A 26,213-nucleotide genomic window follows, 5' to 3' on the forward strand; every position below is an offset into this window, starting at 1 on the left:
CTCGTTCCAAAGGAAAGGCGTGCTGGAAACGAAAACAGCTAGACCAGCTGCTAACCCTATAACTTTTCTGTGGTCTGGGTTAGCTTACTGAGCAATTCTAACGTAGAAAAGGCGTTCCACAAATGTAAACGCTCACGGAACAGGGTTTGTCAGTTAGTAGAATTAACAGAGTGCCACTACCGTTATCTGAATACCACTCTCATTGCTTCCCCGGGAAGAGAACACTTTCCACAAATATGACTGTTTTACATATATAAGTGTATAACAACGAGATAATATCTTCAATTGCTGTTCCCAGTATACTTTTGCAATGTTCTCATTACAGCTCTCTTGCCATAATCATATCACAATAATCATTAATCTCAGATACTGACAACGCACTATGGCAATGGAAATGCAACGCTGTTCCGTTGTCATACAGGAGGCCTGCCGGCCGCTGTGGCCGAGCGCTTCTACAAGCTTTAGTTCGGAACCGCGCTGCTGCTAAGGTCGCAGGTTCGAATCCTGCACCGGGCATTGATGTGTGTGATGTCCTTAGGTTGGTTAGGTTTAAGTAGTTCTAAGTCTAGGGGACTGATGACCTCAGATGTTAAGTCCCATAGTGCTCAAAGCCATTTGAACAGAAGGCCTGTTTCGGATCTGAAACCCATTACAACTAAAATTATATGTTGAAATGTTGTCTGTATACGAAATTGTCTGTTATTATGCGTAATGTAGAAACGCTAGCTCCAGTACATGGTCTTATTTTATTGAACTTTTGTTCCCTTTGTTAAGCCAAAGTATTAACCCACTTTTACGTCGGCCTCTGCATGGCTACTCTGCAATTCACACGTTTGGGAAATGTTGCACACAACCAATTTCCGGTTATTTCTCTTTGTTTCACTCTCGAATAGCACGTGGCAAGAAGAACACATTACTTCTGTGTGAGCTTTGATATCTTTTGTTTTATTATAATGGTCGTTTCTCCCTATTTGGGTGCAAGACAACAAAATAATTTCGCATTAAGGAAAGTAAGCTGCTGATTAAAATTTTGCGAAAACGTCGGGTGCAAAGGAAAACGACTTTGCTTTAGTGACTGATTTCCCTATTTGAGTAACATACAACGCAGAACGAGATGCCCTTCAGTAATATTTTTCGAGGTCTTCTGTCAATCCTGTCTGTTAACTGTCCAAACCGCTCAACGATACTCCTTAAGGAGTAGGACAAGCGTAGTGAAGTAGCATCTTAAGTACATTTGTTTCGCCCTCTAAGGGTCCTTCCAGTAAAAAATAAGTCTCTGGTTCATCTTCCCCACTTAATGTTAGCTCCAGTTTACGACATTTAATTACTGTTAGTAAATATTCACTTAAATCTCCCCACTCCTAACATCTGTGTTAGGAATTAAAACGGCTATTTAACTATCAGGCATATTTTCATTCAGTTCTCTAGTACTATTTACTTTGTCGCTGGCCTGTAAGGTAATAAGCTTACTTGTTTTTCCTCTTGTACGTATAAATTTGATGTTTATGTTTCACAAATTCAGTAACGCCATTTTTTCGTCCTTCTGCGCTATATATGCCCGATACCATTTACATATTCAGATAATATAAATCATTACCAAGACTCGGAACTCTACAACTTCTTTAGATACCGAGGTTTGCTTCACTGAATAGCGCGCCATCATTTAGTAACAGGAATGTAATTACAACTCCGCCAAAACTAATCGTAATATATTTGTCCAGGTGTGCATTTCGTGAACAAGTTACTTTGTGCTTATTGATCTCACATGTTCTTACAGAGTATTTTTAAATTTCACAAAGGAAAAAATTATTCGCTTAGGACCATCCCTAGATGACTGTTCTTAGAACTGTCCCGTTTGCTGGAAGTTTTAGGCCATAGAAATAAACTTCTTGCAATTTGGATAACGTTCAACGCGAGACTTTCCTCTCTACACTCTCCGTTTTCCTGATGTTATGTGAACTTCCGCTAGTTCGTGTAAACCGTAGTGCTCAGTCTTCGGAAACCAGTCAAGAACAATTCAGAGTCTTACACTTGATCGTCGACACATTAGAGACCAGAGCGTGTAGCTTCTCAACAATGCACAGTCTATATTGAAGTGGGAGCGCCTGTTTATAGTGCAGCGTAATCAGTTTGCAATCGTGAAGCTCACTCACGCACATTCCTCAGCCACGACCTTGTGCCTCCACAAATATTCGTTTTGAAGAGTGCGTAACACGTAACAGAACTCAGCACTGCATCAGATACTGTGTCTTTCTTTGATGCAAAGGCTATGGTCCTCACTGTATAAGCCATTAGCGGAACGTGTGCGTTTTCTTACAGTGGAAGTCCTAGGCTGTCAGGGCTCATCATACTTATTTCTTTAGACCGTAGCAGTTAGTGGGCTAGAGCCATCTTCTTGAGTAAATACGCAAAGCCATCAATCTCCGAACCACCACGATTTGCAGATAGTTTCGGAAACTTGTGACAAGGGTGGCGAATTCATAACAACAGAGAAAATTCCCATAAAGAAGACAATGAACATCCCTTTCAATTGAAGAGAGTGAATTAAGAGAATATGGTAGATGTAAATATTTATACAGTCAAAGGGCTCATCATGCCTCCTTTTTTGACAATGCTTTCATATCTTAGTATTCCCCTTTTAAGTTTTGTTACATGTATCTAATTACAACATTTGAAAAAATATGTAAACGTTTCATCAGTCGGACTACATTGACATAATTACAAAAAGACCGGTGGAAGTAATGTATGGCAAACAATGTGAACTGTTTCAAATGATTCATTAGAGTTTACTCTATGCTGTTATCAAGTTTTGATGAAAACCGTAATCAGGATAAATGAGAATACAAGTTTGTTTGTCTCTTTAGTAAATAAAGCACACATTATAGGTAAAAAAAGTAAATACGGAATACCATGGTAATTACTGGGCTAGAGCCACCATTTTGAGTAAATACTCAAAGCTAACAACCTCCGAACCACCACGATTTGCAGATAGTTTAGGAAACTAGTGACAAGGATGCCGAATTCATAACAACAGAGAAATTTACGGTCGAGGAAGAAGACAAAGAGCATCCCTTTCAACTGTAGAAGGATGAATTAAGAGAACGTGGTAGACGTAAATCAATGTAACTCAACAGAATGTTTAAATCTTATTCGCCCGGAACCATGACTCGTAGCTCATGCCGCCTTCCGCGACCTCATGTTCAACAACAAACAACAGAAAATACCAACTCAAAAAAGTGATGTGTCATATTTTTGTACGTCTGTACTAATGAAAGCAAAGAACTGCAGTAAAAGAAGGAGACAGGCAGATAATCGGTAATTTACAAAGAAACAACGAACACATTTAGCTATCTATCTCTCCGGTGTGTGGAACCACTCAGAATCCATAAAACTATGAGCAAATGAGGTAAGGAGAGTTACGTGACGAATGTAACAGATGAATTGAAACCCTGAGGTCAGGCGCGTATCACTTACACGTGCAGATTTCTGTCATACGTGTGTGCGAAAACGTAGCTTATCATTTCACGTGCGAAACTGTAGATTGCGTAGACATGCCTGTGGACGTGATAACGAGGCGACAGAACGTGAGGGATAATAACCCAACCTGTCAGTGCGCCATCCGCGTCCAAGACTATATAAGCCCCCCGGTCAGTGGCTCAGCTGCACACAACCCCTTCGGTACACTTCGGTAGCAGACATGAGGAGTCTGGTGAGTATTTTCCGCAGCTGTGAAATATCTGCGTTTCAGATGCGTATTTGTTTCTTTATGATTTGGTTGCATCACTGTCACAAACTTACGAGTTTCATATCCAGTAATGTCTTATTTCCTACGTATCTCGTCATTAAAATTAATTTCCCTATGCGGATTTTGGTCCGTAATATAATCAGTGTTAAAAAACACGAAGATTCTCTAAATGTTAGTTTATTCTTAATGCAGAGGTACACGTGGTTTTCAAGACGCCATCGGCTTCACTGTAATATTTTCATGCCTGGAGCTGCTTCGTTAAATTGTAAATCTTACTGTAAATACTTTTTCCTAGTATGTTCATTTACATAATTCATTATTTTCCGTAATTTCATTACCCAGCAGATAGAACTGTTACTTTTTTATACATTGGTAAGGGACGGTGCAGGATATTCTCAATTTTGCAGTCGTTAAGTAGCATGGATGATAAATAGTTTGGACAAGAAGAGACTGGAAGTTTTCGAAATATGGCGCTACAGAAGAATGCTGAAGATTAAATAGGTAGATCACATAACTAATGAGAAGGTACTGAATAGAATTGGGGAGAAGAGGAGTTTGTGGCGCAACCTGACAAGAAGAAGGGACCGGTTGGTAGGACACGTTCTGAGGCATAAAGGGATCACGAATTTAGCATTGGAGGGTAGCGTGGAGGGTAAAAATCGTAGAGGGAGACCAAGAGATGAATACACTAAGCAGATTCAGAAGGATGTAGGCTGCAGTGGGTACTGGGAGATGAAGAAGCTTGAACAGGATAGAGTAGCATGGAGAGCTGCATCAAACCAGTCTCAGGACTGAAGACCACAACAAAAACAACAACAACAAGTAGCCATTTGTTGCCAATCATACATACTTCTACATTCGTAGCTCTGAAGGTAAATGATCATTCAGAAAATATTGAGAAAACTATCTTACACTTATAACTAAGTCAGTTTACATTCCGAGTGGTGTAACAAATGAGTGAGTGAAGCAGTAAACTGTTTCATTTACATTTTTCGACATTCGAAGGGCTCATCATGCCGCCTTTTTTTTGACAATGTTTTCATTTCATAGTGTCCCTCTTTTAAAGTTTGTTACATGTATCTAATTACAAAAATTAAAAAATATCTAAGCGTTTCTTCAGTCCGACTACATTGATATAATTACAAAAAGACTGGTGGAAGTAATGTATGGCAAATAATGTGAATTGTTTCAAATGATTCATTAAAATTTCCTGCATGCTGTTGTCAAGTTTTGATGAAACTTGTAATCAGGTAGAATGAGAAAATAAGTTTGCGTGTATCTTCAATAGTAAATAAAGCACATGTTAAAGATAAAAATACAGATGAGCGCACTTAATGATGTAGTGATGTTGTCAGAGGGAAAACATTAGTACAGCTTTAATTAATTGTTACTAGTTTAATCAGAGTAGCATACTTCTTATTTTGCGTACGTGTGTGTGTGTGTGTGTGTGTGTGTGTGTGTGTGTGTGTGTGTGTGTGTGTGCGGGCTTAAGCGCGCGTGTGTGTGTGGTTGGGTGAATGGGTTCGTTTGTACGTGTCTGTGTGTCTGGATTTCTTGTGCCCATGGAGTGAACAGTACCGGCAAGCGGTTCGAAGAACGCAGTGGATTACTAGCTATCTGCTAGATGGCAGCAGTATTGGGTGATGGTAGTGTATTTAAAGATTTTGAAGGTGAGCGAGACTTATGAAACAAATTGCATTTTTATACTTTTTTTCCTCACAGACGATCCTGCTGGCAGTGTTCGCTATTGCTGTAGCCAGACCTCAAATCCTTGATGATGTGCCCAGTACGACACCGCAAGTGCCAAACGTGAAGACATCCGGAAGCGTAGACCTTGAGGACACATCCTTCATCAGCGTTCCTTCCAGCCACTTACCTTTCTTTCCGAACACTTTTTACCCGTCTGCTATTTACGCTGCACCTAGCAGAATTCCATTCGGCAATGCGGGCATAAGTTTCCCGTTTGGTACACCTGTACTCTGTTTCCTTTCCGATACTGGCGTCTCCTCCACGTATCCTCCTCTGAGCTCCGTTGTAACGTGTCCCCAGTATGGTTTCCCAATGGGACACCCACTTACTGGTCTGCAGACTGTTTTTGTCTCACCTGACAACGGCGGTTCCTTCGGCAACGTGATGAATACTGCCCAAGAGGCAGTTATGGTTAATCGGCCTTCCATCTACGCCTTCGCTCCAGAATATCTGTCACTCAACGATGTTCGTGAGGTAAGACGGTTAAGTTCAGTATTAACTGCTTTCCATGTGGAATGCTGTCTCAGTAATATCTCCGTTACAGGAACTAAGACTTTTTCAGATCTATTAGCCTGAGATATCAATGTATCATGTATTGTTAATTATTGCAAAGAATTTAATTTCTCTGTCTCGCAGTTTTTATACAGATTATATTATGTTGTTTACTTCAGGCTTTAAATTAAGACAATGAACTTACTACAAAGCTCTTCTACGATGTGCTCAGTACTTTGGCTGATAAGGCCAGGTGCACCGTTAGCTAACGGAAACTCTTTTTCATCTGCGTAGGCTCCTGCATCCAACACAGCGGGTAACACAGCCAAAGTGGGCGTCGACGCCTCTACCGCCGCTGCCACAGACGCCGCCGCAGACGCCGTCGAGTCCGTAAGCCGAGAATCGAATTCCGAGGCCAGACCTGTGTCTCTGCCACTTGGCCAGCCTGCAGACAGCCTCACGTCTCGCATCGCACTACGGACTGCTCCTTTCAGCCTGTATCCCAACACCATGGATTTCGGTGGTGTTCCCATCGGCGCTAGAATCGAGCAAGATGCAGCAACAAGCAGCCATTCACCAAACTTGATCTACTTTGGCGGTGTTCCTGTTCGTGTTCTGGGAGCTCCTTCATACTAAATTGTAAAGTCAGTCCATTCCCATGTTTACCAAGAAGCTGAAAGAACCGAAAAGGAGACACTGAATTTTTTGTCTGTATCCTGTTCTGAATAAAAGTATTTTGACATTTTTCTATGAAATACCTGTTATTTACCATTGCATGCGAATTCCTACTCCTAAATAATTATTTTAGCTGTCCATTTATTTACTAGAAAACAAGAACATTAAAGGAAATAATTATCTGAGTTGTAAACAGGACAAAATGATTTATGAAAATGTATGTAGGAGGCTACATATTGGTTTGCTGGGTACGTTCGTAGTTTTCTCTTAAGTTTAGTAAACACAACAGATGTAAATGTAAATGTCGTGTGACTAGGGCCACCTGTCGGGTAGACCGTTCGCCGGGTGCAAGTCTCTCTATTTGACGCCACTTTGGTGAATTGCGCGACGATGCGGATGAAATGATGATGATTAGGACAACACAGCACCCAGTCCCTGAGCGGAGAAAATCTCCGACCCAGCCGAGAATCTAACCCGGGCCCTTAGGATTGACATTCTGTCGTGCTGACCACTTTTATTTACACTCCTCGAAATGGAAAAAAGAACTCATTGACACCGGTGTGTCAGACCCACCATACTTGCTCCGGACACTGCGAGAGGGCTGTACAAGCAATGATCACACGCACGGCACAGCGGACACACCAGGAACCGCGGTGTTGGCCGTCGAATGGCGCTAGCTGCGCAGCATTTGTGCACCGCCGCCGTCAGTGTCAGCCAGTTTGCCGTGGCATACGGAGCTCCATCGCAGTCTTTAACACTGGTAGCATGCCGCGACAGCGTGGACGTGAACCGTATGTGCAGTTGACGGACTTTGAGCGAGGGCATATAGTGGGCATGCGGGAGGCCGGGTGGACGTACCGCCAAATTGCTCAACACGTGGGGTGCGAGGTCTCCACAGTACATCGATGTTGTCGCCAATGGTCGGCGGAAGGTGCACGTGCCCGTCGACCTGGGACCGGACCGCAGCGACGCACGGATGCACGCCAAGACCGTAGGATCCTACGCAGTGCCGTAGGGGGCCGCACCGCCACTTCCCAGCAAATTAGGGACACTGTTGCTCCTGGGGTATCGGCGAGGACCATTCGCAACCGTCTCCCTGAAGCTGGGTTACGGTCCCGCACACCGTTAGGCCGTCTTCCGCTCACGCCCCAACATCGTGCAGCCCGCCTGCAGTGGTGTCGCGACAGGCGTGAATGGAGGGACGAATGGGGACGTGTCGTCTTCAGCGATGAGATTCGCTTCTGCATTGGTGCGAATGATGGTCGTATGCGTGTTTGGCGTCGTGCAGGTGAGCGCCACAATCAGGACTGCATACGACCGAGGCACACAGGGCCAACACCCGGCATCATGATGTGGGGAGCGATCTCCTACACTGGCCGTACACCTCTGGTGATCGTCGAGGGGACACTGAATAGTGCACGGTACATCCAAACCGTCATCGAACCCATCGTTCTACCATTCCTAGACCGGCAAGGGAACTTGCTGTTCCAACAGGACAATGCACGTCCGCATGTATCCCGTGCCACCCAACTTGCTCTAGAAGGTGTAAGTCAACTACCCTGGCCAGCAAGATCTCCGGATCTGTCCCCCATTGAGCATGTTTGGGACTGGATGAAGCGCCGTCTCACGCGGTCTGCACGTCCAGCACGAACGCTGGTCCAACTGAGGCGCCAGGTGGAAATGGCATGGCAAGCCGTTCCACAGGACTACATCAGCATCTCTACGATCGTCTCAATGGGAGAATAACAGCCTGCATTGCTGCGAAACGTGGATATACACTGTACTAGTGCATGCTCTGTTGCCTGTGTCTATGTGCCTGTGGTTCTGTCAGTGTGATCATGTGATGTATCTGACCCCAGGAATGTGTCAATAAAGTTTCCCCTTCCTGGGACAATGAATTCACGGTGTTCTTATTTCAATTTCCAGGAGTGTATTTATTTTATTTTTTTCGGTAGTGTTCGTTGCGTTTGGTCTGGGCGCACGTCATAGGACATCCGTTCAAGTTGATCGTTGATTACTTTACTCAGGGTTTTTTTTTTTTTTAATAACAGAGGGCCAGCGCCTCTCTGACCGAACACGCTGAGCTACCGTGCCGGCGCCACTGAGCTATAGGGGGCGGACAACACAACAGATAAACAACGCAGTCTTTAGTCGTCAATAGTGTAGTCGCCTTCACTACTTACAACATACTTCCAACGCTAGGTTAACTTTTCGATTCTATGACGTCAATAATTTAGTCTCCTTCAGTATTTCCAATATAGTTCCAACGCTAGGTTAACTTTTCGACTCCGTGACTAGAAATCACACGCTTTTGACGCGAACAATTCGTCGAGCTATGTTCGGAGTGCATTTTCATCCCGAAAGAACATTCTTTAAAGTTGTTCGATACAGTGCGAAAATGGTGAAAATCTGAGGGCGCAAAAGCAGGTAAGTAAGGTGTGACTTCCCAACCGAAGTCCTGTATAGTTGCTTTTGTCAGTCTGCCAGAATGCTCGAGGGTATTATCGTCGAGTAGCATCAATTCACCCACACTTTATGGTCTTTATTTTATTTTATTTTTGTTTACATCTGCAAGACGTCTCAGTAGTTAACAATAGTTGTCGGCAGTTATGCTTACACTTCGTGGATAGATTCGTAATAGACCACAGATGCAAAACATTATCTTTTTTGGATGCGCGCAGGTCTTTGTATGTGTAGTTGCTACTCTGGGCTCAATCATTTCTTTCTTTTCCTTATGTTAGTATAGAGACACCCATCTCTCGTCACCAGTAAAGAGATAGGATAGGAATGGTCGGTGTTTTTTAAGAGCAAATTGATGACTATTAAGCAGAGATGCACACATGACCACCTGCTGATTTTTTTGTTTTGGCTTAGAGTATGCAGTACCCACACACCCGAGTTTCGAACTTCCCCCATTGTATGAAAATGTAGCACGATGGTGGAATGATCACACTTCACCGGATTTGGCAGTTCTCGAGTACAATGACGTGAATTAATGAGTTTAAATGATCTTCATCAAAGCCCCAAGGTCTTCCTGAACTTTGAGAGTCACCACGTGAAAACGAGAAATGCATAGGGTTGCTGTGCTCTTTCTAGCGGCACTATCACCATATACGGCACGGGTGTCTCCGCTGCTGTCACTGCGCTATTGATCGCAAACTGATGAATATGGTGGAAATTTTCCAATTTCTCCATGGGCACTCCATTTTCTAGCGTCCACAGCTACACTCACTATCTCAATATGTAAACTAACTTTAATAGCAACGGTGAATTACAAATAAAAAAGGCATTTGGTAAAGAAATCAATAGCAACCAGAAAACCAACATGCAAAATAAAAGCTCTACGAACATACGCACGGACCTAATAATTACGACGCGGCTGCTGCGACAGCACATACGAAAGAAAGAGTAATAAATTATTCAGTTGATACAAATTCCAAACAGAGATACGCACAAATGGTTCAAATGGCTCTGAGCGCTATGGAACTTAACATCTGAGGTCATCAGTTCCCTAGACGCAGAACTACTTAAACCTAACTAACCTAAGGACATCACAAACATCCATGCCCGAGGCAGGATTCGATCTTGCGACCGTATCAGTCACGCCGAGGTTCGTACAGATTTATAAATTTGAAAATACAATGATAGCAATGTAGGATCTCTTTCGTGTGTATTAAAAGAGTTGGAGTACTTAAGGTGAAAATATATTCCATAAATTCAGTGTGGTTCTGGAGTCTGCAGCCAGTGATGTGTTGCTGAAGTTCAAGAACATTGTATAAACTGTAACAACAGTAGCTGCTGAAGTCAGAATAATACTGACACACCACAGAATGACAACAAGTCGTGCCATTCACTTCGGATGTTGTTCTAGATACTTCAAGCAATTGTCCAAGATAATAAATTTAAGGCGTCAGCGGTGTATCGGTATTGATATCGTTGCTGTAAGTAAGTTGCTCATCTGTTGGCTCCAGTGATCTGGTGAGTACAGTGCCGTGGCTGGCGTATCAGGGAAGCAGCCAGCTCGGCGGCAGCAGTAGAGTAACTAGGTGTACTACAACCGTGCTGGCGGCTGGCACTGCCTCGAGTTTTTTGCTGGAGCGTCGACTACTATAACAGTTGAGCGAATCTTTTTCTCAGTTGGCAACACAGCGCAATGCACCTTCAACGGTACATCAATATAAGTACCTGGGATGATTCGAATAGTGTACAATAGTATTTTTCTCATTCTTCAGAATTAAGGCTATTACCTAGCACGCTAATATTTTTGCAGGTGATACAAAGCGAGTATGATAATTGTTATTACTTGGTTTAAGAAATACTACGAAGAAAAAGATTATAATGCTACTCATACTAATACTACAAAGAAAAAAGAATACGTCAACAAAAACATATAAAGGAAAAGTACTACTCCCACTACTATAAAACTTCCTGTCAATCCCTTAACGAACTACTCGACTACTGCTAACATTTCTGAGATCAGTTCTTCAAAGCTGAAATCGGCACTTTTTTTCTTTATCCATTAGGACCATCGTTCTTGCAGACATAATACATCTCAACTACAGAAGGTTGCTTCTGCAACTGCATCTATTCACGAACTACTGCTGTCAGAACATCTACATTGTAGTGGTATCATATGCCAAATGTGGCATATTGAAACTCGGCTAGAACTTTCCAAATGATTCATTTGGTTCCACTACAGTGCTCGGTTCACCTCGGTATGTGTCACAGGGCTCCGCAATGCTGAGGAAGCACCCCAGCGGCCAATGCAAAGCAATGCTGTGTCGTGCCGGATTTGGCCGGCCCGCTGAGTTTTGATGATGTCAGGATGGCTGCGCCAGCAACCAACTCAGCGGCTACCGTCCCTGCTGACTCCAGACTGCTCCAATGGGAGCTGTAGGCTGGCTCCACTGCTGATTCTTCCTCGCTAGCGTAGCTGAGAACACGGAGGCAACGTCCGCCCGCGATCCAGCGTCCGAATCGGCGGCCCTCGCCTCGAAATTCTGAGGCATGTGTCGGGAGCCGAGATGACTGTCCACGGCAGTGAGCAGAAGAGTGGCTGCCCAGGCTTCTGCGGACCCCGCGTCGGCCTCAGATGGTCGAACCAATGACCCGCCGTGGACTGGAATGCTGGCGCCCCATCTGCTCTGCGTGTAGCTGGTGGTGTGACACGCCCCGCCATCCAGGAGAGTTGTCACACTTCAGTGTGTCTCGTTAGAAAACGATACCTATTTATACTCGGCTATGTGCCTCTGTTTTGTCAAGTGTGCCGCTTCGCGTCACATATGCCTAACACTTAGGATGGCCAGTGGCCCTCTTCTGCCTGCTCCACGGAAACTGCTGGGTGCGCCCCCTCCAGCAATTTTATGCCCCTGTAGCCTCTATTTGCCTTCTTAACGGATGGTATGTGTAACTTACTGCAATCCAGCCAGCACCTGGCTGTAACAAGTGCTCCGAATATCCAACAAAACTAACTTTCCCTATCCTAAACGGTGGTGCTGCTACAATATGCTGAATTCACTGGTCATAGGGCAACATGTGAGTAGCGTTTCCACTGTGACAACCCACTTCACGATTCATTGTAACTCCTTGGAATCCACATTTCCATAATCACTTTTAGTAAAACAATGAACAGTCTTGACGTCCTTTCATTTAGTGCTCGCTTACCCTCCATATCTCAGGAATTTTCACTTATAGTGATGGCAACATGCTATCTAACCGTTGAATGTCTTGCGAAGTTCCTTGGCTGTCGTGGATATTGCTGGTGCGGTATCGTTCAAGATACATCACATTTATTCGTTTCTCAGCGCTATTTTGCGATTCAGCGTCTTTATTGAGAGCGCACAGTCCCATAGAGGGCTCTCCTAAGTGCTCACATTGCTGCAGGCGCAACAATCATTTATTTGTATTGTAGTTTGTAAAGTTACGTAGTATACGGTCCAAGACATTTCAGATAATTTATCAATCTACACATCATGACGGTCCCAAAAGACATCACATCTTCATTTTTCGATTATGTTAGGTCTTCGTCTGTTTCGGCGGAAGTGAATACACCTGTTACCGCTGCTTGGATGGCGCCATTATTTTGAGATAGTAGTGATACACCCAGCACTCGCCCACGGTGGTTGAGAGGCTAAGGAAGTCACCTTGATTCGCCTGACATAGCTGCAATATTTCATGAGTTGTCTCGGTTTGGCATTGTTTCTGGAAGGATGTCGGCTGTGGCGGACGTCATCAGGAGATTACGTTTTGCATGTTCAAAATGTCATACAACATGTTAAAAATTGTCGATGACTGATTTTCGCATTCTGCACTATCGCCTCGATTACGATAGGTTGGTTTTAGAACATCAACGTTACCAGGTTCCGCACTGAAAGACGGTCTGCCATTTCGTTCGTTGTCATTCAGATTTGTTGACCACACCGGAGGAGGCAGCACCGGTTAGCCAGAATGTCGCATGATGGTGCATTGTGCCGTATACTTCTACCATTTCAATATAATTTATCGTAAAATTGCAGAAAACGAAATATTTACGGTGTTCCACCTTATCAATTGGTTATACCATTTTGTTTTGTCCTCTCTAGCGACGTTCTCCGCGGTTGTGGTGCGGGAAATGATATCAGAACTGGAGACATTTCTTTAAGGTTACCACAAAATTATGAAGTTACGTTTAGGTGATAATTACCAGGGGCGTTTGAAAAGGCCGTGCAAAGTCCGAGAGATGGCACTACCGGCGCGTATCGAGGTCATCTTTAGTTAGTAGCATCTTTGGGAAGAACACACACCAAGTTTCTGCCACATTGGTCTATATCTTTGTGTTTGTCATTCGTGTGAATCAAGGAAGTCGAGTGATTGCCAAAAAAAATGGACGAAAAAGAATTTAGTGTGGTGATTAAACATTACTTTATGAAAGTCAAAACGCCTCAGGTGACTAAAGAGAAGCTTGATAAACATTACGGTGACTCTGCACCTTCGATTAGAACAGTTTATAAGTGGTTTCAAAATTTTGGGAGTTGCCATATGGGCACAAGTGATGCTGAACGTTCTAGACGCTCTGTGGAGTTTACGACTCCAGAAATCTTTGATAGAATCCATGATATGGGGATGGATGACAGAAGTGTTAAGGTCCGTGAGATTGCTAGTGATGTGGGCAGCCGGCCGTGGTGGTCTAGCGGTTCTAGGCGCTCACTCAAGGACCGCGCGTCTCCTACGGTCGCAGGTTCGAATCCTGCCTCGGGCATGGATGTGTGTGATGCCCTTAGGTTAGTTAGGTTTAAGTAGTTCTAAGTTCTAGGGGACTGATGACCTCGGAAGCTAAGTCCCATAGTGCACAGAGCTATTTTTTTACAACGTTCTAATGTAAAACATCTCTCAATAAGCATGAGAAATGTGTTACGGAAAGGGTTATATTTGTTGTTGCTGTTGTCTTCAGTCCTGAGACTGGTTTGATGCAGCTCTCCATGCTACTCTATCCTGTGCAAGCTGATTCATCTCCCAGTACATACTGCAACCTACATCCTTCTGAATCTGCTTAGTGTACTCATCTCTCGGTCTCCCTCTACGATTTTTACCCTCCACGCTGCCCTCCAATGCTAAATTTGTGATCCCTTGAGCCTCAAAACATGTCCTACCAACCGATCCCTTCTTCTAGTCAAGTTGTACCACAAACTTCTCTTCTCCCCAATCCTATTCAATACCTCCTCATTAGTTACGTGATCTATCCACCTTATCTTCAGTATTCTTCTGTAGCACCACATTTCGAAAGCTTCTATTCTCTTCTTGTCCAAACTAGTTATCGTCCATGTTTCACTTCCATACATGGCTACACTCCAAACAAATACTTTCAGAAACGACTTCCTGATACATAAATCTATATTCGATGTTAACAAATTTCTCTTCTTCAGAAACGCTTTCCTTGCCATTGCTAGTCTACATTTTATATCCTCTCTACTTCGACCATCATCAGTTATTTTACTTCCTAAATAGCAAAACTCCTTTACTACTTTAAGTGTCTCATTTCCTAATCTAATTCCCTCAGCATCACCCGATTTAATTTGACTACATTCCATTATCCTCGTTTTGCTTTTGTTAATGTTCATCTTATATCCTCCTTTCAAGACACTGTCCATTCCGTTCAACTGCTCTTCCAAGTCCTTTGCTGTCTCTGACAGAATTACAATGTCATCGGCGAACCTCAAAGTTTTTACTTCGTCTCCATGAATTTTAATACCTACTCCAAATTTTTCTTTTGTTTCCTTTACTGCTTGCTCAATATACAGATTGAATAACGTCGGGAAGAGGCTACAACCCTGTCTCACTCCTTTCCCAACCACTGCTTCCCTTTCATGCCCCTCGACTCTTATGACTGCCATCTTGTTTCTGTACAAATTATAAATAGCCTTTCGCTCCCTGTATTTTACCCCTGCCACCTTTAGAATTTGAAAAAGAGTATTCCAGTCAACATTGTCAAAAGCTTTCTCTAAGTCTACAAATGCTAGAAACGTAGGTTTGCCTTTTCTTAATCTTTCTTCTAAGATAAGTCGTAAGGTCAGTATTGCCTCACGTGTTCCAACATTTCGACGGAATCCAAACTGATCCTCCCCGAGGTCTGCATCTACCAGTTTTTCCATTCGTCTGTAAAGAATTCGAGTTAGTATTTTGCAGCCGTGGCTTATTAAACTGATAGTTCGGTAATTTTCACAACTGTCAGCACCTGCTTTCTTTGGGATTGGAATTATTATATTCTTCTTGAAGTCTGAGGGTATTTCGCCTGTCTCATACATCTTGCTCACCAGCTGGTAGAGTTTTGTCAGGACTGGTTGTCCCAAGGCCGTCAGTAGTTCTAATGGAATGTTGTCTACTCCGGGGGCCTTGTTTCGACTCAGGTCTTTCAGTGCTCTGTCAATCTCTTCACGCAGTATCGTATCTCCCATTTCGTCTTCATGTACATCCTCTTCCATTTCCATTATATTGTCCTCAAGTACATCGCCCTTGTATAAACCTTCTATATACTCCTTCCACCTTTCTGCCTTCCCTTCTTTGCTTAGAACTGGGCTGCCATCTGAGCTCTTGATATTGATACACGTGGTTCTCTTCTCTCCAAAGGTCTCTTTAATTTTCCTGTAGGCAGTATCTATCTTACCCCTAGTGAGATAAGCTTCTACATCCTTACATTTGTCCTCTAGCCATCCCTGTTTAGCCATTTTGCACTTCCTGTCGATGTCATTTTTGAGACGTTTGTATTCCTTTTTGCCTGCTTCATTTACTGCATTTTTATATTTTCTCCTTTCATCAATTAAATTCAATATTTCTTCTGTTACCCAAGGATTTCTAGCAGCCCTCGTCTTTGTACCTACTTTATCCTCTGCTGCCTTCACTACTACATCCCTCAGAGCTACCCATTCTTCTTCTACTGTATTTCTTTCCCCTATTCCTGTCAATTGTTCCCTTATGCTCTCTCTGAAACTCTGTACAACATCTGGTTCTTTCAGTTTATCCAGGTCCCATCTCCTTAATTTCCCATATTTTTGCAGTTTCTTCAGTTTTAATCTACAGGTCATAACCAACAGATTGTGGTCAGAGTCCACATCTGCCCCTGGAAATGTCTTACAACTTAAAACCTGGTTTCTAAATCTCTGTCTTACCGTTATATAATCTATCTGATACCTTTTAGTATCTCCAGGGTTCTTCCACGTATACAACATTCTTTCATGATTCTTAAACCAAGTGTTAGCTATGATTAAGTTGTTCTCTGTGCAAAATTCTACTAGGCGGCTTCCTCTTTCATTTCTTAGCCCCAATCCATATTCTCCTACTATGTTTCCTTCTCTCCCTTTTCCTACACTCGAATTCCAGTCACCCATTACTATTAAATTTTCGTCTCCCTTCACTATCTGAATAATTTCTTTTATTTCATCGTACATTTCTTCAATTTCTTCATCATCTGCAGAGCTAGTTGGCATATAAACTTGTACTACTGTAGTAGGTGTGGGCTTCGTATCTATCTTGGCCACAATAATGCGTTCACTATGCTGTTTGTAGTAGCTTACCCGCATTCCTATTTTCCTATTCATTATTAAACCTACTCCTGCATTACCCCTATTTGATTTTGTGTTTATAACCCTGTAGTCACCTGACCAAAAGTCTTGTTCCTCCTGCCACAGAACTTCACTAATTCCCACTATATCTAACTTTAACCTATCCATTTACCTTTTTAAATTTTCTAACCTACCTGCCCGATTAAGGGATCTGACATTCCACGCTCCGATCCGTAGAACGCCAGTTTTCTTTCTCGGGGTTATACACTCCTGGAAATGGAAAAAAGAACACATTGACACTGGTGTGTCAGACCCACCATACTTGCTCCGGACACTACGAGAGGGCTGTACAAGCAATGATCACACGCACGGCACAGTGGACACACCAGGAACCGCGGTGTTGGCCGTCGAATGGCGCTAGCTGCGCAGCATTTCTGCACCGCCGCCGTCAGTGTCAGCCAGTTTGCCGTGGCATACGGAGCTCCATCGCAGTATTTAACACTGGTCGCATGCCGCGACAGCGTGGACGTGAACCGTATGTGCAGTTGACGGACTTTGAGCGAGGGCATATAGTGGGCATGCGGGAGGCCGGGTGGACGTACCGCCGAATTGCTCAATACTTGGGGCGTGAGGTCTCCACAGTACATCGATGTTGTCGCCAGTGGTCGGCGGAAGGTGCACGTGCCCGTCGACCTGGTACCGGACCGCAGCGACGCACGGATGCACGCCAACACCGTAGGATCCTACGCAGTGCCGTAGGGGACCGCACCGCCACTTCCCAGCAAATTAGGGACACTGTTGCTCCTGCGGTATCGGCGAGGACCATTCGCAACCGTCTCCATGAAGCTGGGCTACGGTCCCGCACACCGTTAGGCCGTCTTCCGCTCACGCCCCAACATCGTGCAGCCCGCCTCCAGTGGTGTCGCGACAAGCGTGAATGGACGGACGAATGGAGACGTGTCGTCTTCAGCGATTTGAGTCGCTTCTGCCTTGGTGCCAATGATGGTCGTATGCGTGTTTGGCGCCGTGCAGGTGAGCGCCACATTCAGGACTGCATACGACCGAGGCACACAGGGCCAACACCCGGCATCATGGTGTGGTGAGCGATCTCCTACACTGGCCGTACACCTCTGGTGATCGTCGAGGGGACACTGAATAGTGCATGGTACATCCAAACCGTCATCGAACCCATCGTTCTACCATTCCTAGACCGGCAAGGGAACTTGCTGTTCCAACAGGACAATGGACGTCCGCATGTATCCCGTGCCACCCAACGTGCTCTAGAAGGTGTAAGTCAACTACCCTGGCCAGCAAGATCTCCGGATCTGTCCCCCATTGAGCATGTTTGGGACTGGATGAAGCGTCATCTCACGCGGTCTGCACGTCCAGCACGAAGGCTTATCCAACTGAGGCGCCAGGTGGAAATGGCATGGCAAGCCGTTCCACAGGACTACATCCAGCATCTCTACGATTGTCTCCATGGGAGAATAGCAGCCTGCATTGCTGCGAAAGGTGGATATACACTGTACTAGTGCCGACATTGTGCATGCTCTGTTGCCTGTGTCTATGTGCCTGTGGTTCTGTCAGTGTGATCATGTGATGTATCTGACCCCAGGAATGTGTCAATAAATTTTCCCCTTCCTGGGACAATGAATTCACGGTGTTCTTATTTCAATTTCCAGGAGTGTATTTATCATCTATATAATCGGCACTATAAACATCCCGCCACTCTTGTTCTCTATTGCTGTTGCTGTTGGGTTAACTTTCCTACATAGTTTGTAATTGTATGTGACATTTGTTTGAGTACAGGAGTCTTTTAGTGTTAAAATTTAAGCATCGTGGTCTGAAAGGCCATTTACCCTTTTACTTACAGAATGCCCATGTGGTGTCGCTACTTCTCAGTCATGTCGCTCCTCGATTATTGGCGTAACAAGGGCTGAGTGCTCCCCAATTTTTAACAGCACTCTGATGACCTGGACGGTTACCCATCCCAGTGCTAGCCAGGTCCGACAGCGCTTAACTTCAGTGATCTGACAGGAACCGGTGTTACCACTGCGACAAGGCCGTTGGCGTTTTGTAATTACTGCTCTGTTGTTAAAAGTGATTCACGAAATACGAGGAACTTCCGTTCTGGTTTGCCAATGCAGTCGGCTCTTGCGATTGAAATGTGTGACGCTCTATTCTGAATGCTATAACTAAGAACCAGCTACTTATCGCACTAGTAGTTAATCAAGACATAACTTTCAACATAAGTGAAAATACGAAGTTATCGATTCTGAAGACGATGTGTGATTATTTCAAAATCACGACAAAATTTGCATCAGCATTTTCAAGAAATTACAGGACGGTTGTCTGGGCTCTTCTCAAATGAAAACTAACTTGATACTGTGTTGTACGCGACTGGAGGAATAATAACAGAATACTGATAAATAGCATGAGGTATACGGAGGTATGAGAAATCTTATGCATGCGGTTTTCCCACCTGGCGGAACACAATAATCCAATTAATATAACCAATGAATGAGACACCTTATGCTTTTTCGTTTTTTGGACCATCAGTCCTCTGATTGGTTTGATGCGACCCGTCACGAATTCCACTTCTGGGCCAACTCTTCATCTCGGAGTAGAACTTCCGAACTACGTCCTCAATTATTTGCTGGATGTATTCCAATCTCTGTCTTCCTCTATAGTTCTTGCCCTCTACAGCAATGTCCGGTACCATGGAAGTCATTCCCTCATGTCTTAACAGATTCCCTATCATCCTCTCCCTTCGTCGTATCAGTATTTTCCACATATTCCTTTCCACTCCGATTCTGCGTAGAACCTCCTCATCCCTTACCTTATCAGTCCACCTAATTTTTAACATTCGTCTGTAGCACCACATGTCAAACGCTTCGATTCTCTTCTGTTCCGTTTTTCCCACAGTCCATGTTTCACTACCATACATTGTTGTACTCCAGACGCCCATTCTCTGAAATTTCTTTCTCAAATTAAGGCCCATGTTTGATACTAGTAGACTTCACTTGGCCAGGAATGCCCTTCTCGCCTGTGCTAGTATGTTTTTGGTGTCCTCCTTGCTCTGTCCGTCATTGGCTATTTTACTCGCTTTCCTCATTCTCATTACTTTCGTCTTTCTTCGATTCACTCTGAATCCATATTTTGTGCTCGTTAGATTGTTCATTCCATTCAGCCGATCATTTAATTATTCTTCAATAGCAATGTCATCAGCGAATCGTATCACTGGCATCGTTTCACCTTGAATTTAGCTCCGCTCTCTTTCTTTTTTCTTCCATTACTGCTTCTTCGACTTACAGATTGCAGTGTAGGGGCGAAAGAATACATCCCTGTCTTACATCTTCTTCGTCGTCCATTCTTATTATTCCCTCTTGCCACTAGTACATAATGTATATTGCCTCCCTCGTGCCTTTACCTTTTCTGAATCAAAAGTGATCGTCATCTAGCACATCCTAACTTTCTTTTCCGTTCTTCTGTATATTATTCTTGTCAGAAAAATGGACGCAAAAAGCTTTCAAACTGACCGTGCCACAATTCTCGCAGTTGTCAGCTCTTACAGTCTTCGGAATTGTGTGGATGATATTTTTCCACAGATGGAATATCGCCAGTCTCATACATTCTACACACCAATTTCAATAATCGTTTTGTTGTCACTTCCCCCGATGATTTTAGAAATTCTGATGGAATGTTATCCGTCTGTTCTGCCTTATATGATGTTAACTCCTCCTAAGCTCTTTTAAATTCTGATTCCAATACTGGATCCCCTATCTTTTCTAGATCGACTCCTGATTCTTCTTCTACCGCATGAGACAAATGTTTCCCCTCACAGAGGCTTTCAATGTACTCTTTCCACCTATTCGCTCCCTCCTCTGCATTTAACAGTTTAATTACCATTGCACTCTTAATGTTAGCACCCTTGCTTTTAATGTTTCTGAAGATTGTTTTGACTTTCCTGTGTGCTGACTCTGTTTCAATTTCTTCACATTTTTCATGCAGCCATTTGGTCTTAGCTACCCTGCATTTTCTATGTATTTCATTCCTCAGCGACCTGAGTCTCCCGGAACATTTTTGTACTTCCTCCTTTCATCGGTAGACTGAAGTATTTCTTCTCTTACCCACAGTTTTTTCGAAGTTACCTTCTTTGTACCTACGCTTTTCTTTCCAACTTGATGGCACTTTATAGAGATGTCCGTTCCTCTTCTACTATACTGCCCACTGAGTTATTCCTTTTTGCTGAATTTATGTCTTTAGAGAACTTCAAGCTCATCTCGGCACTCCTTAGTACTTCCGTATCCAAATTCTTTGCATATTGATTCTTCCTGACTGATTTTAAAATGGTTGCAATGGTTCTAAGCACTATGGGACAACATCTGAGGTCATCAGTACCCTATACTTAGAACTTCTTAAACCGAACTAACCTAATGACACCACACGCATCCATGCCTGAGGCAGGTTTCGAACTTGCGACCGTAGCAGCAGTGCAGTTCCGGACTGAAGCGCCTAGAACCGCTTGGCCACAGCGGCTGGCGACTAATCGTAAGCTACAGTCTACTCTTCATCATTATTACACTGTGATCTGAGTCTACACCTGCTCCTGGGTACGCCATACAGTCCAATATCTGATTTCGGAATCTTTTTCTGAACATGAAGTAATCTAACTGAAACCTTCCCGTATCACTCGGCCTTTCCAAGCATACCTCGTTCTCTTGTGATTCTTAAAGAGAATATTCGCTATTATTAGTTGAAATTTATTAAAGAACTCAATTAGTCTTTCTTTCTCCTTTCTCCGTCCTTGTCCCAAGCCCACATTCTCCTGTAGCCTTTACTTCTACTGCTTCCCCTACAACTTCTTTCCAGTCTCCCATGACAGATATTCATCTCCCTTCACGTACTGTATTACAATTTCAATATCTTCATATACTTTCTCTACTTCTTTGTCTTCAGCTTGCAACGTCGCCTTGTATACTTGTACTATCGTTGTCGGTGTTGGTTTGTAGTCGACTCTGATAAGAACAACCCTATCATTGAACTGTTCGCAATAACACACTCTCTACCCTACCTTGATATTCCTGTTGTTGTTGTTGTAGCAGTAGTAGTAGCTTTATTCATCCTTAGATCTCTTTTTGCAAGGATACAGGACATGTCAAAGTATTTACAAATTTAGATCAATTTAAAATAAGCTAATTCGTATACACATATATTCACAAGCTTCTAGTTAGAGATAATCATTAGATTTAATCCTGGTACAGGATCCTTTTTTTATAAATAACTTATTAAATAATGTAATATCCACTGTTCACTCATATTTCACTATCAGTTACTGCACACACTATATACACATTGTTTCATAACACTTAACTCACTACACACAGACACCCACCCACCCACCCACCCACACACACACACACACACACACACACACACACACACACACACACACACACTGGTGACATCTGGACCATTTTCTGTACCGTAACTTCCCATTTGCTATCCTGAAGAGCTGAGTCAGCATCCCTCCACAATGAGTGAGATGTTGAGTTCAGAAAGAGGAAGAGGTGTTAGTATTGTGTTATGCACAGCTTGAGGGTAAGTACTTCTAGAAAGGAAAAAACATTTATTGAAGGTGTTATGTGGAATATTGGATATTCTGTAATCATTATTATTATTATTTATTTGTATAACTTTTTTATCAAACCGCTACTCTGTTTTAGCTAAGTAAACCTTCAATGTATAAAATGTATTGCATAACAGGCACTTTTCAGCTGCCTTTTTAAATAAGTGTATTTTTGTAATTTCTTTAATCTCTTTAGGTAATTTATTATAAATTTTTATTCGTTGGTAGAAAATGCTGCTTTGAGCTTTATGTTTATTTTTTCTTGGTAAATGTAAGTTGAGTATATCTCTTGTTGCATTGTCACCGACAGAGCTGTTTGTGCTACATTTACCAGTCAGCTGCACACATCAAAAATAACATTGGTAATTAAATTCACATGTAGCAGTTAAAATTCCCAGTGTTTTGAACTGACCTTTACAATGAGCTCGACTAGTATTTTTATTATTATTCTTAAGATTATTTTATGAAGTTAGAAAATTGTGTTTGTCCCCCCCCCCGCAAAAAAACAATGCCGTAGCTAAGAACTGAGTGCACGTATGAATAATATGTAACTAAAAAACACTGCATGTTACACACTGACCATAGGATTCTGAGGGCATAACATGCTGATGACATGCTGTTTGCAAGTACCTTTGTGTGTTCACACCACTTCAACTGAGAATCAATATTCATTCCCAGAAAATTTTGCATTTGTTATACAGTCTATAGAGGTACTATCTACAATTAATTTAACGTTGTCGTTTTTCCTCTTCAAACTTAAATTCATGGCATTAGTATTCTTTATGTTCAAAGCCACTTTATTGCTTATTGACCAATCATAATGTTCCTTAAGAGTTTCATTTGCTTTCTTGGAAAGGAGTTCTCTTGTTTTCTCAGTGACTATAATATTGCTGTCATCAGCATAACGGATCTTACTCACATTATACCATTTTCTGCTGCTATTGATATTACCCTATGCTCATCTGACCAGAAATCATTGGCTTCTTTCCATTGCACTTCACTGACGCCTACTCTATCTAGATTGAGCCCTTGCATACCTCTTTCCAGTTTTCTACAGATTAACCTACACATATGAAAATCAGAATTTCGTTGTGATCGCTACAAGTTACAGTAGTCCCTGTATTGACTTAATGTCGATAACATTTCTTGACTGCATCTCCAAAGATGACTTCTGGTTTACTTTAAATTTTATGGCTTTAGACCTGAAAGCCATTGAGCCCTCTCTCAGTGTTCTGGAATTTTACAGAGTAAAGTTACATTTGTCAAAAAATTTATAGTTAGTTTTCAAATTAATACACTTTCTTGGTGAAGGGTAGTTGCTGTATTAGTCGATAATTCTGAGTGTCCGTTTACTTTGACATTTGTTAAGTATTAATGAATTATCTATGTTTGCACTTCAAGAAGCAGTTGAAGATTTAACCTATAGCAGGAACAGTAATGATGTAAGGCTAGTATACGTAAAATCGTATTGCGGTAAGTTAGAACTGAAAGATTATATGGCTAGTTCGAAGCAGAGGAGTTGGAGGTGGTATCGAATCAGTGAAAACACCGATGGGAACGTATTTCCTCTTCTTTCTTTGTTCGAACTATCCCTCTAAAGCTGAGAAAAAATTAGTCTCCATGTAATCACAATACGGAAGCACTGGCACAGGACCGATCAGTGAGATTTAATCGAATGTCTTGAGGTTTTCATTCCACATACTGTTCACGGAATGAGATGGCAGATTCAGAGAAGAGAAGAGAGTAAGTGAAACTTTTGGAGCGAGATTATCAACGTGGTCTGTATTGCTACAATGGTTTGCAAACACAGACATACTGCCCCTACCGTGTGCAAGTGAGGATGAAGAAGAGGAATCAGGCTGAAAATAAATAACTAAAGAAGTCGACATGTAACGGAGTGGAGGTAGACACTTATCAGTGATACGTGCATAGTGCTAGGCATATGATACGAGAGAGGAATAACGTTCGTTATCGTTCGTTTCAGACTGTGTATCAGACGTAAACCTGTCAGTATATCTCATAACAGGACAGGAGAACGTGAGAGATAACACAGCGGACCGTGGTCTGCTCCTGCCTGCGGCTATTTAAGCCCTCACGGAAGGTGTCACAGCACAGTGCCGGTATTTCCCGCTAGCAGACATGAAGATTCTGGTGAGTACCTCACAGAACAGGAGAATTTGTTGCAGCTCAGGTTTTAGTTCGATTCCTTACGACTTGCAGCGAGTACCAGACACAGATCTCATGGTCCTGGCGTTTTCACCAATTTTTGTTCGCTACCGACGAAGTATTTATCCAGTCTTTGAAGAATATTTAAACCTTCAGATTCAGCTTTCCAGAACATTTCGCTATGTTCAGATGTTATAAACACATTAAACTGAAAATTTCTCTCTTTGAATCATAAGCTGCAGTCACATCGCTCTCCGTTTTGTTGCTTGTGGACATGAGTGTTGTTGTGTTATTATGGGTCATGATAATACTTCCATATACTACATTAATTTGCAACTGTGATGCGACTAAAATTATTTTTATATTGGCATTTTCCATACAGTTATTTCACAATATCATTACAGTGTTATTAAAATCCACCTACACTGAGGTGTCAAAAGTCGCGAAATACCTCCGAACATCAGGTCGGACCTCCTTTTGCCGGGAGTAGTGCAGCAGCTCAATGTGGGATGTACTCAACAAGTCGTTGGAAGTCCCCTACAATAATGTTGAACCTTACTGCCTCTATAGCCGTCCATAATTGCGAAACTGTTGCCGGTGCAGGATGTTATGTTCGAACCGACCTCTCGATTACGTACCAAAACGTTCGATGGGATTCATGTCGGGCAATTTTGGTGGCCAAACCAATCGATCGAATTGTCCAGAATGTTCTTCAGACCAACTGCCAACAACTTCGGCCCGGTGACATGGCGCATTGGCATCCATAAAAATTCCATCGTTGTTTGGGAAAATGAAGTCCTCGAATGACTGCAAATGCTCTCCAAGTAGCCGAACATAACCGTCTACAGTTGTTGTTGTTCTGGTCTTCAGTCCTGAGACTGGTTTGATGCAGCTCTCCATGCTACTCTATCATGTGCAAGCTTCTTCATCTCCCAGTACCTACTGCAGCCTACATCCTTCTGAATCTGCTTAGTGTAGTCATCTCTTGGTCCCCCTCTACGATTTTTACCCTCCTCGCTGCCCTTCAGTACAAAATTGGTGATCCCTTGATGACTCAGAACATGTCCAACCAACTGATCGCTTCTTCTGGTCAAGTTGTGCCACAAGCTCTTCTTCTCCCCAATTCTATTCAATACCTCCTCATTAGTTATGTGACCTACCAATCTAATCTTCAGTATTCTTCTGTAGCACCACATTTCGAAAGCTTCTACTCTCTTCTTGTCTAAACTATTTATCGTCCATGTTTCACTTCCATACATGGCCACACTCCATACAAATACTTTCAGAAACGACTTCCAGACACGTAAATCTATACTCGATGTTAACAAATTTCTCTTCTTCAGGAACGCTTTCCTTGCCATTGCCAATCTACATTTTATATCCTCTCTACTTTGACCATCATCAGTTATTTTGCTCCCAAAATAGCAAAACTCGTTTACTACTTTAAGTGTCTCATTTCCTAATCTACTTCCCTCAGCATCACCCGATTTAATTGCACTACATTCCACTATCCTTGTTGTCCTTTTGTTGATGTTCATATTATACACTCCTTTATTTCTTCTCGATGGATTTTAATACCTACTCCGAATTTTTCTGTTGTTTCCTTCACTGCTTGCTCAATATACAGATTGATAGGCTACAACCCTATCTCACTCCCTTCCCAATCACTGCTTCCCTTTCATACCCCTCGACTCTTATAACTGCCATCTGGTTTCTGTACAAA

General features: G+C 42.8%; 1 protein-coding gene across 1 annotated transcript in view; it reads left to right on the forward strand.

The window, feature by feature from the left end:
• The window catches only part of LOC126355692 (mucin-17-like), a 95,074-nt gene that overhangs the window by 59,403 nt on the left and 9,458 nt on the right, over positions 1-26,213 (forward strand). Inside the window, exons 6-7 of the mRNA XM_050006059.1 lie at positions 5,834-5,968; positions 6,281-6,592. Coding sequence (XP_049862016.1) covers positions 5,834-5,968; positions 6,281-6,592 — 447 coding nt within the window. The remainder of the gene's footprint in view (positions 1-5,833; positions 5,969-6,280; positions 6,593-26,213) is intronic.

This window comes from Schistocerca gregaria, chromosome 3 (assembly GCF_023897955.1).
Source record: "Schistocerca gregaria isolate iqSchGreg1 chromosome 3, iqSchGreg1.2, whole genome shotgun sequence".
NCBI classification, from domain to species: domain Eukaryota; kingdom Metazoa; phylum Arthropoda; class Insecta; order Orthoptera; family Acrididae; genus Schistocerca; species Schistocerca gregaria.